General features: G+C 33.9%; 1 protein-coding gene across 1 annotated transcript in view; it reads right to left on the bottom strand.

Moving 5' to 3' along the window:
• The window catches only part of LOC111693184, a 29,030-nt gene extending 12,583 nt beyond the window's left edge, over positions 1-16,447 (bottom strand). Inside the window, exon 1 of the mRNA XM_023457394.1 lies at positions 16,345-16,447. Within this exon, the coding sequence (XP_023313162.1) occupies positions 16,345-16,447 (103 nt within the window). The remainder of the gene's footprint in view (positions 1-16,344) is intronic.
• Between the last annotated feature and the right edge of the window lie 174 nt (positions 16,448-16,621).

Below are 16,621 nucleotides of genomic sequence, written 5' to 3' on the forward strand. Positions count from 1 at the left end.
TTATAAGGCAAACTCCTATTATTTTAAAGAGATCTTATTTATCCCCGAAGTTTCATGCATAAAATTCGGACCACCCTGTATAATAGTGTCCTGCTCTGATCGGATTTTCTTTTCTAGCCGACTTTGCTTTATATGTATTAAACGTAAAATATAAGATCGTGGTTTGATATTGCATCTATAAATTCCAAGTCACTTTTCAACAGCTTCAAACCTGATTTTGAAGAGGACCAAAAATATTAAAATTCTCTATAGAAAATTGAAATTAAACTACTTTCTTGACAAACTATTTTATTCCAAAATCGTAATTTTTTGTCATTTTTCGGATTAGACAAAAATTTTATTAAAATTTATCATTTGTTTTGTATTAATAACTTCTAATTTAGTTCAGTTCAGCCATCCGTTAACCCCATCTATCATTGCCGATATGAAAGACATTCAACTGTGAATCATAATCTGTCGTTTTTACTGTTTCTCGAATTGTCGATCAATAGTACCCGAGATGATATTTTTCTCTTTATTATTACTTTTTCTCACTTTGCACCACCCAACAGAAAGTTCCATCTACGAGATAGGAAGTTACAGAAATTATTACATACGTACAGGGTGGGCCATTAGTGTGAGAAAGTAAAACACCTTGTTATTCATAATACAGAAAAAAACTTTATATAAAAGTTGTACAGAATCAAAAAACCTAAAGGGTAAAGTTAATTTGAAACACACATGAGTAAAAACGGGACACGCCAAATGTTACATTTTTTAAATGGAACACCCTATACGTTTTTAAACATATGAATTTCTGAGAAAATTCTATATATGGCAATATAAACAGTTTAACATTTTAGTGCGGGGTTGCCAAGTTATGAAAAAATTCTTCGAATTTTGGAAAAACATGACCTTGAAGAAGTTGCATTAACTTTCAACTACTAACACTTGGAGCAAAAGTATTTGACATAGTTATAGGCAAATTTTAGGCAAAGACTCCCATATTAGCTAATATCGATATTTTATACAGGGCGTTTTTTATAATACGATCATTTTAAAAAAGTTCAAACTTGATTTTCTAAAATTTTTCAAATGGAAAACACCCTGTACTTTATAGTTCTATTTTATTAACATATCTGTCCCATTCAACTTATAATAAGTATGTTCTATACGTAAAGTTGTTAGTTATTAAGACATAACAACATTTCTGGAAAAACCTAATTTTTATTATATTCGGTCGCACGAAATCGCTTTGGAAAAAACATTATGTCAATTTATCATTCCATTTTGAGTTAATTTTATTAGTTAATATTTCTTTGTGGTATACTATAAAATAATAAAATTAAGTTTTTTCAGAAATATTGCCTTTATCTTAAAAACTAACAATTTTAGATATAGAACATGCTTCGTAAAACTTGAAGTAGACCGATATGTGAATAAAATAGAACAATAAAATACATAATGTTCCATTTGAAAAATTTTAGAAAATCAAGTTTAATCTTTCTAAAAATGATCGTATTATAAAAATGCCCTGTATAAAATATCGATATTAGCTAATACAGGAGCCTTTGTCCTATAACTCTGTCTAATTATTTTGTTCCAAGTGTTAGTAGCTGAAAGTTAATACGACTTCTTCGAGGTCATGTTTTTTCCAAAAGTCGAAGATTTTTCTACATAAATTGGCAACCCCGCACTAAAATGCTAAACTAAAATATTGCCATATATAGAATTTTCTCTGAAATCCGTATATTTAAAATATACAGGGTGTTCCATTAAAAAAATGTAATATTTGGCGTGTCCCGTTCTTGCTCATCACCCTGTATATATCAAATTAATTTTGTAGTTTAGGTTTTTTGATTCTGAATAACTTTTATATAAACTTTTTTTTGTATTATGAGTAACAAGGGAATTATTTTACTTTCTCACACTAATGGCCCACCCTGTACACAGGGTGTTTCTAAATAACATCGAAAAAATGTAAGGGGCGATTCTCTGATGAAAATTAATAGGGGTCTTTGGTATAAAATGTTTTGAAAAACTTTCCCCTGAAAAGTTACGCCCCTCCAAAAATTTCAAAAAAAAAATTGTTTCTTTTTTCTCTTCCATGTACATCTAGTTAAAGAAATCAAACTTGGTGAACATTATCTGTCAAAAAACTATTATTTTTTAAATTTTTTCATCCCTTAAGAATTTTTGTAAGGGGTTGAAATAATCAACACCTATGACATTTTTGTGTATATAGTTATCTGAAAACAATGATTTTTAAAAAATCGATGGGCTTTGCGTTGTCATATTATATCTAAAGAATTATTGAGGCAATGAAAACTAAGGTAGACACCAACAGAATAGACCTAAACAAAAAATATGACAAATTGTTCAGTCTTCTACTTCAACAACTATAGATCTGGGAATGTTTTAAAAATAGGCAAATTTCGGTAAAATAGTGATACAGTAAAAGCGGCCAGCCAAGAGGGATTTAAATTTTAAAAAAATATATTTATTTTCCAAAATACAAGGTTGGTAAAAAAGAATATCGCTTCGTTCAAGTCTGTAAGTTATATAGAGCTAGAGATATAAAATTATAAAATTCTGAAAATGACTGGAAAATCGACATTTTTTAAATATCAAAAAATTCCACAGTAGCCTTTGGCCGTATCGACCATAAATTTTCAAGATCACCTATTTTCCTAGACCTATTTTCGAAGAAAGCAGCATCAGCCAAATTGCTAACTCACGCTAGCAGGTTTCCTTGGAAAGTAACAGCCCTTTTTTAGGTTAGATACGAACGCTTGGGATATGGGCCAAAAATAAGGTTAGATTCGTATTTAATGGGTTAAAATACATCGGAATAAGTTCTGTCTGTCTGTGTAATTTTTTTACCACCTCTGCGAATTTTAACCACGATAACTTCATTTTCATGGTGACTTTCTCCAAGTTTTCTGGCTTTAGCAATCCGGCTACTTAATTTTTCAAAAACACCACAGCTACAAACGTATTGCTACCAAATGAGACCGAAAAGTATTTCGGTAATTAGGTTCCTTCAATTTTTGAATATACATATATGTTAAAAGTAATAGGGCCGAGAATAATACCCTGGGGTTCTCGACGCTCTATATATTGTGATTCATCACTTAGCACTCTATTTTTACTCTGTGGTTCCATTTTAACAAATAATAATTTTTACATAGCCGAAAACAATTTTCTTCAAATACCTTTTAATGGTTGTAAAATTAGATATTTGGATTTTGTATAACTTTTTAGTGCAATGCACACAAGGTGGAGGATAGTATAGAAGTAAATGAAACTTTCTCGCATTTTCCTAGATTAATAGCCAAGAAACGCCGATGTAGCAAGAAAATGTCTCTAACCGGCCAAAGATAATTATGCTGACAGACTATCAAATGACTGAAACCTACCGGCTTCCAGATGTTCCCGAGCCATATTATTGTTATAAATTTAGAATAGGTATCAGTTATCCTGGCGTCTTGACAGAACTACCTTAATCTTGTAACTCGAAACAGTATAAGATGTCCGGTGTGCGCGATCCCAATTATTTCTACTTAAATGTATTGTGTTCCCAATAATCCGCTTTGGATCTAGTAAGCCGTGTGTCCCTGGAGTCGTGACCTACGACTGAGCCGCCGGCTCTCTTTGTGGAAAACCCAATAAACAACAAAACACGGTCAACCGCCGAATTCGACTTCGTATGGTGGAGCCAAAGTTCGTTATATGACACACACGTAAACTGCATATTTATGTATCGGACATGAGAGAGATCCGGAAGAATACTAAATGCCGGATGAAGGCGAGGCTATGGACGTAACCAGCAAGAAATTCAATTTAGAAAAATACATTTGGTGTAGCCGACGAGAGAAAATTAGGGACAGCGTCAGGGGAGTTGGAATGATTCTTCGCGGGGTAATATATACCAAGAAAAAATACGTTCTCGCTAACTGCGACGTATAAGACGTTTCACAAGTTAGTACATTTAGTGCCTTCCGGCATCATCAAGATTTTATGTTCGATTTTACCCTGAAGTTTCATCCTGCCGTAGTTTCATAAATTTAAGACAAATATTTTCAGTCGATTATTGCTTTTTAATGCTAAACTGATTAATAAAACACACTCCTGAAGTTACTATACAGGGTGTCTCACTACGAGCTCAATCGATGGATATCTGGAAAACCGCTGGAAGGATTTTTTTGAAATTTACCAAGCTAAAATATATTCAAGGTCATCGTACTTCCGGTTATACGAAAGTCGATATCAATTTTCTTATTTTAAATGGAAACCCCTATATATTATTGCATTTTTGGAAAGAGCATTTATTTTTAAGTTGAAAACATATAGCACACTCCATACTTAGGTTTGATCGTTTCCGAGATATTTTGATTTTTAGGCAAAAGTTGACAGATGCAGACTGTCAGGAAAATTTAGTTTTCCCGGAAACCCAGGTTTATTTTTTTGTACGAATTGGACATTTTATAGAGGTAGATCTAATTTATCGGATTTGACATGAAAATCTTCCAGTTTTTATTCTTGGTGGCCAAAAAAATGATAGAATATGAAGTTAAAAAAATGTGGAAAACTTGAAATTTTTAAATGGAAACCTTCAATTTTTTTAACGTATTCGCATTCTGCACTGAAATTGAGTGTAACTTTGAGTCGTCAGTGCCGCGAGAAACAACTACTCCGAGAGCTATTTGCCCCTACCAGCATTGAATTATACTGGCGACACCTAGTACAACAGCTAGAATCGTTTGTCAGTTTAACCCACCAGGCACAGACCGGTTTCGGACTTATTAGTCCTCATCAGTGTGTCATAGGTGCGACAACCGACAGACGACCCAGCTGTTTCTTCGTCGTATCATCACGAAGAGGAAGTACATTGCACGAAAAATTGTAGACACTGAATCTTAATTAATATGCGAATTCTATTTATAATTTCATTATCTGATTTTTCATATTCTTCCTTTTTTAAACAATCATAAATATTTAAAATGGGACGCTGACATTGAACATGAAAATCTTTATTTCTAAATTCTAAATCTGTTTCATCAACAACCGGTTCTACTAATTCAATCTTTTCTGGCGGTATTTCGTTTTGTTCCGTTTCAAAAGGTCTCCAAAATGCCATGTTGTAATAATATTTTGGTAAACAAAATGTCCCTCTTATTTCTCCCTTTCGCAATTGTAATATGAATGTTTAATAGAAGGTGCCTATAATAAATTAAAATTACCTAAATCACACCAAATTCCGCATTGTCGCACTGCAATTCTAGGCAATTAGTCAACAACTGAAATTTATGGCCCAGTCGCCCAGTGCGGATGTGTTTGTGCGCCGTTTACCCGCGCGCGCATTTCTCAACTAGGCATATACATTTCTACCACCTCCACGTTTAGTTCGACCAGACTTGTATATGGGTATGGACAAATAAATATGGGAACAAGTTTTTCAAATATTTCAATGCCGAGTTGCTGCGTAGCAACCGAACCTGGTACATACTGCCTAGCTCTTTGGTCTTCAATTGAGATCGGAAAGACTATACCTACTAAATAATACCAAAGAATTAGGAAAATTAAAAGTGGTTCAGTCACGACCTCGGTGATTTGGCATGGAATGCCCCATATATTTGATTATAACATTTTTACTGACATGAAATTTTCTCGGACAACTTGTAAATCATCCTGTATATAAGCTTCAGAAGCTTCAGAAAATTCGAATTGAAAACTATAGTTTAGATACCCTCCATGTAAAGGGGGGGTAAATAAAATGTTAGTATTTGGGCTGTGTACATCCTTTGTGTGCTAGTACAACATTGTTCGGCTAAAAGGTTTGCTTGCCTCAGGAACAGAAGTAAAATAATAACTGTTTACATTGTCTTCAATATAGGAAGATACAAAGTTACTGTTTGTTTAATATAAAAGCAATTTAATATTATACAGATGCAGTTGACAAACATGTGGAAAAGTAAACTTTACACTAATTGATTTGCCGAACAGAATGTTTGTGATGGCATACATTTTAAAAATGTCCCCCTTTATGGCAAAGTTTAAAGCAAATATTAATATGCTTGTGTGCTTCAGAATTTAGCACGATAATAATGTTACTCCTATCGCATGAGACATATTAAAATGTTAGTTATTAATTAGATTACATTTTAGTTGCAGTTAGCTAATATTAGTCCTTTATACATTGTGTTTCAGAAAAAATAGGTCAACGCTCGGGTGCAGATTCTAACCTAAAAATAAGATTATTTTTTTATATCAACATGGGTCCGATTTCGCTTTGTTCCTTAGCTACAGGGTATCAAAGTTTTAAAATAAAATATGTTTTAATACACATTCCTAGGTATTCCTAGGTGTTGTGTTGAACATGAGTTACAGGACCGCACTTACTTGCAAACCCTTGGATTTAATCAAAAAAAAAAAAAAAATCCTATCTAAATTTTGATCCAAAATTGACTTACTATTTTTCGTTTTCCCTCGAGTTTTCAGTATTTTAAGGACCGGTACTTTGAGCTCGATTAATGCTTGAATTAGGCGATTAGACTGTGATTATACTTTATAAAATAAATCAGAATATGTACAGTCTAATCACCTGATTAGTTAATAAAGCCTTAACGGATACTCAAAGAGCCGGGTCTAAATGTAATATTAAAATAAACAATTATTTATTTATCTAGAATTAATTATGACTTTTAAACGTACCTACAATAAACAACTCAATAAACATAATATAACATTTTACAAAAAATGTTGAAAGTGTCTGTTGATTGTCTTTCTAATCCGTCGAAATATCCCTATGTTTTGGGCGAATTAAAGCGAATGCGTCTGATATACGTTGCCCTTAAAGTGACAGGAGTTTTATAAACAAACTCTTTCTCATGTCCCCAGAGGTAGAGAAATCTATGGGTGTTATATCTGGGGTTCGAGGCGACCACGCAATTGGATCACCTCTTCCAATCCAGCGATTTCCAAAAATTTTGTTGCTTGCCAATAAGTCCGGTCCAGTAATTTATGTTCAACATAATAATACCTAGGAATGTGTATTGGGTTGTAAATAGTTAATTGTCCAAATTTCATTTAATACATATTTTATTTTAAAACTGATTCCTTATAGCTAAGGAAGGAAGCGAAATCGGACCCATGTTGACATAAAAAAATAATCTTATTTTTAGGTTCGCAATTTGCCTGCGAGCGTTGGCCCATGTTTTTTGAAACACCCTGTACAACAATAACAAAAATACCTCAACGCCTTTAATAACTAAGCAGGATAGTAAAATTGCATGTAAAAAATAAAAAATAAGTGGAAAAATTGCGACCGCGATCTTATTTCAAAACAAGGTGATGTGCAATGTAGAATTAATTATTACAAGATCAGAAGTAACTTTTCTTAGCCTTCTGAAATTATTCTTTATAATAACATGTATCTATAGAGCATGATTCTGAATTTATCCAAAAAAAAATATTTGAATGTAAAGGTTACTTACAAATGCAATTTTGTAAAAAAAATCAAAAGGGTCAGTTTGAAAATGATTCAAAAATACACTTTTGCACGACACTGGAAACTGGTGCACTGTAAGACCTGACCTTGCCCGAGACAAAGCATGCAGTCAGCTTGTACGCGGGAGCGCAAATGGCTCCATCTGTCGTGCGGACTTCCAACTGTGCCATTCAAATGGCTACAGTAGGAAGCGACCTGCTATATTGCATTGCAGGTACTTGGTTGTACGACTGCCACCCACAGAGGGCGTAACACAATGTTTGAGTTGTCAGTGTTACGAGAAACAACTACTCCGAGAGCTATATGCTCCTACCGGCGTTGAATTATACTCGCAACACCTAGTGCAACAACTAGGATCGTTTGTCAGTTTACCCACCAGGCACAGACAGGTTTCGGACTTATTAGTCCTCATCAGTGTGCCATAGGTGCGACAACCGACAGAAGACCCAGCTGTTCTTTGTCGTACTATCACGAAAAGGAAATACATTGTACGCGGGAGCGCAAGTGGCTCCATCTGTCGTGCGGACTCCCAACCGTGCCATTCAGCTGGGTCGTTTGTCGGTTGTCGCACCTATGACACACTAATGAGGACTAATAAGTCCGGCCTGGTGGGTAAACTGATGACAAACGCTCTTAGCTGTTGCACTAGGTGTTGCGAGTATAATTCAACGTCGGTAGGACAACTCAAACATTGTGTTATGCCCTCTGTGGGTGGCAGTCGTGCAACCAAGTACCTGCAATATAGCAGATCGTTTCCTACTGTAGCCATTTGAATGGCACAGTTGGGAGTCCGTACGACAGATGGAGCCATTTGCGCTCCCGCGTACAATGTATTTCCTTTTCGTGATGATACGACGAAGAACAGCTGGGTCGTTTGTTGGTTGTCGCACCTATGACACATTGATGAGGACTAATAAGTTCGAAACCGGTCTGTGCCTGGTGGGTAAACTGATGACAAACGATCCTAGCTGTTGCACTAGGTCTTGCGAGTATAATTCAACGCCGGTAGGAGCATATAGCTCTCGGAGTAGTTGTTTCTCGTAACACTGACAACTCAAACATGCAATCAGCGACAAAAAATTTCAAGAATTTCTTTTCCCAAAGAAGAAATAAATACAATTTTATAACACCTATTTTATATCCGCAAATTCAACTATTGTTAGTATTAGTTAATAAAATTAATTTGTGGTTTTAATTAATAAAATAATTTGAACAACTGTTCAAAATGTTGTCCACCGACGTGTAAACACATTTGGGCCCATCTTACCCAGTTCCTACGAACCAACACAAATGTTGTCTTGCTTCACCGTAACACAGATACTTCATCATAACACAAATATTGTCCTGCTTCACCGTACAATAAAACGATATCCATCAACTCCAAGTTGCTATACACGTAAGTCATTTTTAACACTTGAAAAATTAATGTAAACATTATCGGAAAACGTTAATACTAAAATCGGATTTCAGTATTCTGATCGCCTGGGGCCCACGTGGAGAGAGCCACGCGAATGACGCTAGAGACTACAGTAGCCCAGAGATGTAAGTGTTGAAAATACTACAACGTCAATAATTTTTTTCTCGGAAATTGTAAGTATTTTTATTATTTTATTTCTTTGGATAAGTTGTGAATCATCTTGTATAAGCTTTATTTCATCTGATCAATATGATTTCGTTGAAAAAAGTTTATATAAAACAAATTTAACATGTTTTACACAACGCATGGATGAACCCTTTTAAAACACTGTTTTGTGTTACAAAAGTTAAACGAATTCTTTAAGTTCTCTTCATCCTTACTTATTAGGTACAAAGTATTTTATGAAATATAAACAACATCCCTAAAATATAATGCCAATACTGGAGGATCTCTTTTGTTATTTATATTCATAAACAATCATGCAACAACCTTTGCTTCTCTAAAGTTACTTTTTGTTAATGATCTTAAAGTATTTAGTAATGCAGCTGCACGAAGCGATTGCCTCCTTCTACAGTACCTATGTCATTGATCAAATGATTCAGTAAACTTTACATTGTCTGAAATTAATCAACTCGAAATTAAGTTGTATCCTCCCAGGAAAGAATCATGTACTAAATTATGATTACCAAATTAACTCTATTCCATTTGTGAGTTGCAAAGGGATCAAATATTTGCAGATTCGGTTTGACGACATAATTAAATTCACACCTGATTTTAAACAGCATGTATTAATTAATCATAATTTTGATATGAATCTCTAAAGAAAAATTTTGAAATGTTTTGCTTTTAAAATAGATGCTATCCTCCTCAAGGTATGAACGATTCCATACTTTTAAAAAGATTTGATGGATGATCACTAGAAAACAGACGAGTTCTATTGTACGAGTATATCAAATTATACAGACTTTCAGACAATTAATTGATTGCAGTAACCAGTTACTCGAAGATTAGCTACGAGATAATTTACCTATTTTTGTGTATTTCATTTATCATTAGTTATTTATGTATTACTGTTTGAGATTTCTGTTAGATTACTTGTTAGGTATTGTTTCATGATTTAAATTATTTAAAACAATTAAATTCTAGTTTATGTGGGATGATAGGGCTCGTGGATTGTGGGGAACACCCAATCAATAAAAATAACGCAATAAAGAGGGCATGGTAATTTGCTTTTCAACAAAATTTGGTTTTTAATGAAATTTCATTATCAGATTTTGGCAATAGTGCATACTGTAGTTTCCAAGTGCGTATCGGCTGCGACTAACGCGCTACGTTGTTTGAAGTCACACTAGCTTGTCCAGCAGCAAGGTATGAAAACTACTAAAGAAAGGTTAAAAAGTTTTTATGACGGAATTTCACGGAATTCCAAGGTTACACCCTGTATAGGGATGTGTATTAAACTTACCTTAAAAGCTAAGCTTTCATAGTAGTGTTTATAATATTTCAAAATACTCCGAAACACCAAATAACTAATTTATCACCTCGGATTGATTTGCAACTGCGAACACTTCTACAATAAATCAAGTTCCTTCTTTTTACGCTCTATTTTTGTCCCGGGGTGGCTCCATTTATAGTCTAATCCGCGCACACAGAAAAACAGCAGTATAAAGCATTGCCTGACGGTCTCCTAAAGACACCATATTATATTAGGGTATTTACAGGGGACGCGACTTTGCAAATAGGACATCTGGCAGACAACGTCGGCAACAGTTGGCTTGTTTGGCAGCAGATATCGCAACATCAAAACCACTATAGAGATTGCTTATGGCATCGGGGATTTGTACAAGCCATTAACTATTTAAATAACATTTGCTTCTCTTTTTGCGTGTTCCAAACTCTATTTGGGCGAGAAAATGTGCAGCTCGTCGGAGCATTCATAAAAACTAACGAACTAGATAGATATATTGATCGATGTTATAATAAATTATGGTTATCTGCGCCTGACGTTGAATATAAAGATATTTATAGTTTGAAATTTCTGAAAAACATAGTTTATTTTTTTAATTACAGGGTTTTTTTTCTTTTAACTTAAAGTTTCAGTGTAATGATGTCTAGCGTTTTAGTGACTGAAATTTTAATAGTGCGCTAATGTTCCCAGCTGGGGAAGAGACAAATGTGACACCGATATTGATGAATTTCACTTAAAAGTTTTAGTTAAAGTTTGTTTATCATTTTTTTATTTATTTTTAGTTTTAATATTTTTACTTATAATATCACCTAGACAAGATGTGCAGAATTACAGGGTGTTAAAAAAAGAGTGTAAAATATTTCAGGAGGTAATAATATGAATCAAAATAAGCAGAAAAGTATTAATAAACATGGGTCCGCAAAGTAACGGCTGCGGAGATATGGACCACTATTCCTTTTTCAAACATTTTATTTTATTTGGAATAAACCGACAAAGGAAGCTTTTAACAAACAAAAAACAAAGTTACAGAAGATGTTCAAAGTGCCCTCCGTCCATTTCCAAGCAGGCACGACATCTTCGTCTCAACGATATTCGAACTCTTTCGAAAACACCCTCCTTGGTTTGGATTTCTTGACACTTTTGATTAATCCGTAGCTGCAGCTCTTCCAGGCTATTTACAGGAGTACCATACACTAATGTCTTCAAATATCCCCAAACAAAGAAATCTAGAGGGTTCAGATCAGGCGATCTTGGAGGCCATAAAACAGGTCCGGCCCTTCCTACCCATCTATGTGGAAAAGTTTGGTGTAAATGCTCTCTAACGGCCATGGAAAAATGAGCTGGAGCACCATCATGCTGGAACCACATTTGTTGCCTCTGATTCAAAGGAATGTCTTCCAAAAACTCATACAGTGTGTTCTGCAGAAAGTTGAGGTAAGCAGCGCCTGTTAATCGGTTTGGTAAAACAACAGGACCTAGAAACCTGTCACCTACAATACCCATCCAAATGTTTAATGAAAAACGTGCCTGATGTCCAGATTCTATTAGAGCATGAGGATTTTCGTCGGCCCAAATATGCGTATTGTGAAAATTAAACACTCCATTTCTTGTGAACCCGGCCTCATCAGTAAAAAGAATGTTTGCAAGAAAACGAGGGTCTTCAGCATCATGACGTAGAAACCAGCGGCAAAAAACCAAACGTGCTTGATGATCATTTATTGGATTTAAGGCCTGTACTCGTTGCACATGGTATGGATAAAGCAGTTGCTCGTGAAGGATTCTCCAAACAAGAGGACCACTAATTCCTACCTCGGCTGATATTCTCCGCACACTCGTACCTGGATTCTGCTCTACCAGTGCTAGAATTTCTTCTTCTGCTCTAGGAGTGGATACCGACCTTGGTCTTCCGGATAAATGGCACTGTTTGCTCAAGGAACCGGTATCACGCAATCTTTGGTGAATTCTTCCAAACATGCGTTGTGAAGGAATCTGGCGATTTGGATAAGCGTCAACATAAAGACGTCGCGCTTCGGTGGCGTTCCCATTAGCACGACCATACATGAAATGCATGTCTGTTAATTCTGCGTTAGAGTAACCAGCCATAGCGAAAGAAAACTTGTGCACTGAGAACAACTGTCAAATACGTACTGTTTATTTCACTAAACATCAACCAACTATTATAAGAAAATACACAACGTTTTTGCAAAATAAAAAAAGGGGCTAAAAAACATAAAACATTCCATATCTCCGCAACCGTTACTTTGCAGACCCATGTTTATTGAGACTTTTCTGCTTATTTTGGTTCATACTATTACCTCATTAAATATTTGACACTCTTTTTTTAACACCCTGTATAGCTGCCGCACTTCAAATGAAAATAATACTATTTAGATCAAGTTACCTTAGTACAATGATGCTACCTCAAAAATTACAAGCTTTCAAAAATTATGAAGATTTATAAACTAATAAAACTGAAAAATGTATGTTTTAATCAGTCTTGAAATAAGCAACCTTGCCAAATTTTCTATAGAGATAACTGATAATATGATTTCACAAAAAACCATCACACAAAAAATTTTACAATATGGCGCGCAATGGTCACCTTTATGGCATTAAGATATTCTGTACACATAAAAAAATCATCCAATCCGTACGAAACATGACTAAAATTTCGTGTCATTCGATGCTCATAAACCATAACGATGAAGAAACTAGTAGCGATTTTTTTTTTAAAGTCCGCAATATTTTCTAATGCACAGTGTCTGTATGTTGATACAGATAACTTCGTTATTTCCTAATATTAATTTTGTACGCTCTTATAAGGTTATACCGTCATACTTCTAGCAATTTTAGTTTAAAAAAATCAAAGCGCAGGTGGAGGAATGAGGAGTGGTGATACCCATCGGCATCTCCAATTTTTTCTAACACAAGTTGAAGGGACTGTATCTTAGATGAAATGATTTCTTTATTTTTTGTTCTATTGTATAACTTTCATTTAGAGCGCGTTTTGACTAAATAATAAGAATCTCTCTTTAATTCTATTATATCAACCCATATTATATGAACAACATTTGCGAGAACAAATTGCAGAAAGCACAGAGTACTTCAGGAGAAACCACAGACTTTTTAGAAAAGATGTATATATGTATATCGACCATTTACTTTAGAATTTTTAGGCTTTCATTATGATTAGAGTTATTCCGTTGTTAGTTAAACATTATTTATTATTTGTTTCTATTGTGGCTGTGTGACAAAGTTAAATAAAAAAGTGGTTATTTACTTGTGCTCATAGAAAAAGTAATGATTTATTATTTTTTGCTACAATACATTTAGATAATTCCTTAAATTAATTAATTAAGGTATAACAATGTCTATAACACAGTATAACACAGTCCTTGTCAACGCTTGTTCAGTCAACAGTTACTACAATAAAATCTTACGGGAGAAAGAAAGAATAAGAAAATAATCACTATTTTAAAATACCTTTCCACCATAGGCGTGTGTAGGAGACAATTGAAGAGAATGGGGGTTGTGGTACCCATACCACTTCACTAGTTGATTTTTTTAATAAAATTTGCTCAAAATTGTAATGGTATGACCTTATAAACGTATGCAGAATTTCAACTCAGTATTTAGAAAAACAACAGAGCTATTAATAAAAATTGATTGTAAAATATTGACCGTAATTTTAACGGACCCAATTAAAAATGAAGCTATGAAAATTTCATTATTTTTGCCCAAGTATTCTATGGTCAACGGATTAACCTACTAATTTGTAAGGCTCTGTAAAAGTTAGTGTTACAGATTAGCTTGAAGCACCAAATGTAGTTCCATTACCATCTAGACCTCCGCGCTCGTGTATGACGTAACTTCATTAGATTCATAAAGATATGGATTTACATATTTCTGAATAAATTTATATAAGTAGTCAAATAGACGTTGTGTACATCGAGTTATTTTAAAAGCCTTTGTGTAAATCATAATATACAGGGTGATTCACAACTTATCCAATAGATGTGTCATGAAAAATTGAGTAAAATCGTAAAAAAATTTTGTAAAATCCTTATAGTTCCCGAGGAAAAAAATATTGAAGTAGTAGTATTTTCAACCACAGCGTTCGAGTTGTCGCTGTTTCAAGTACCAAAAATGGCTTACGTGTACATCAACTCGGACTTGCTGGATATCATTTTAGTTTGTGGTGAAGCAAGTTATCATTTGTGTTGTGGTGAAGCACGACAACATTTGTGTTAGTTCGTAGAAACTGGGTAAAACGGGCCCAAATGTGTTTACATGTTGGTGGACAAAATTTTGAACAGTTGTAACATCAGGTGTGTCAAATTATTTTATTAATTAAAACCATCAATTAGTATAACAATAGCAGCAAAAGCAGTTGAATTTGCTGATAGGTGTTACAAAATTTTATTTATTTCCTTCCTTTAAAATTAAATTTGAAAAATTAAATTCTCAGTGAATGCATGTCAATACAACTATTTAGGTACAAAAGCAACTAATGATCGAAACTCTACAACGCCTGTTGGCTTGGGAAAAATGAATTGAAAACAGCATCTTTTTAGATAATAAATTCCCCCAACGCCAAACTAATGAAGCTTTCGGGCTGAAATTTTTACCACTTATTAAGGGTGCAAAGAGCTTCAAAAATTCTGAATTACAAGTGTCTGCGATGAAAATGAAAACGGCAATTTTCGACCATTCCTGCGTTCTCGCGCATAAACAAATTATCGGAATTTAATAGGACTTGTCTCATTTTACAGGTTTATTTAATGCCTACCTTCTTTTGTATTTTCGCTATGAATAACAGTTTTTCTACGCGAGTCAAAAACCCACTCTTCATAATTTGACCATTGTTTAAATAAAGTTTCCCAACTAGTCTCGAGTTGATTTTTTGATATTTTGTTTATAACACGTTTCCGAGCAAAATATTTCGCAGAGAAACTTCTAATAGTATTTTTTTTCCCGAAAAAAAAACTATAATGATTGGATTATAGTCTTTCTATAGGAATTTATATGTCTGTTCTCTATTTATCTGTTCCTTATTAACATTATTAAATTATCTACCGTGATGACCAATATATTTTCTTCAGTTCTATTGGCGAAAACGTGCTCTTGTGCCGATATGTTCAGTGTTGTGCAATTTTTATCTATTTGTGTTATAGCCCTAAGAATAGTTATTTTTGTAGCTAGTGCGCGAAATGCTACTTTGGTGATCGAGAATTGAATTTTTTAACGAGGCGAAGCCGAGTTAAAAAATTATTCGAGATCACCAAAGTAATTCGCGCACGAGATGCAAACAATATTTTTTCTACAAACGTCAAAATCTATATCTTAAAAATATTATAAATAAGTAAAATGACTAATTTATTATAGAAAATAGTGTTGAGCTGGCTTAAAATGTCTTTCCTAATCAAATTTTCACTGTTACTATGGAAACAAAGTGGCTGTTGTTGACAACAATAATAATTATTTTAAATATTGAAATACAAAACTCTTATTAATTTACATGCAGTGTGCGAAATACTTCGCACCCTAGTGCGCGAAGTATTTCGCGCACGGTGTCATGGTAACGTAAGAATCCGAAAAAAAGTGTCACTTCGCATATTGTTGTCAATGCGCAAACCTTGTCATTTTTTGACGTTTGTAGAAAAATATCTTTCTCATTTTTTTCTGCGCCATATATTTTCTTTTGCAAATGTTTAGGTGTAACTTCCTTTTTTATGTTAATGGTGTCCTAGTTAATAAGTTGATATCTTCTAAGTCCTTTTCGGACTGTTCTTTTACTCCAAAGGCATTGAATAGACTTTTCGACTTGAGTTTTGATTTGATTTGAGTCTCCCTTTGTACTACTGTTGAAGATAATTCATGTTTTTCCATTTGGGGCATTTTTTCGTTGTCCAATGATGACTTATTCATGTTTCTATTTTCCTTCCTCTAAATGTAATGCTTTATATTTACTTATTCCGAACTCCAAGCGGATATCTTTTGATATTATTTCTGTTATTTCCAACAGTCCCTGGAACTGTGTTTTTGTAGGTGTGAATATTTTTATGTCATCCATATGGATTAAGTGGTTTGCTGTAGATAGTGTCACTCCTTTTTGTTTAACTCGATATCCATATTGAGTATTATTAATGGCATTTCAGAAAATATTATTATTATTATTATTATTATTATTATTAACGACACTATGATAGATGTATATATTATTATTATTATTATTATTATATTATTT

The sequence above is a fragment of the Anoplophora glabripennis genome, unplaced genomic scaffold (assembly GCF_000390285.2).
Source record: "Anoplophora glabripennis isolate ALB-LARVAE unplaced genomic scaffold, Agla_2.0 scaffold119, whole genome shotgun sequence".
Classification (NCBI taxonomy): Eukaryota; Metazoa; Arthropoda; class Insecta; order Coleoptera; family Cerambycidae; genus Anoplophora; species Anoplophora glabripennis.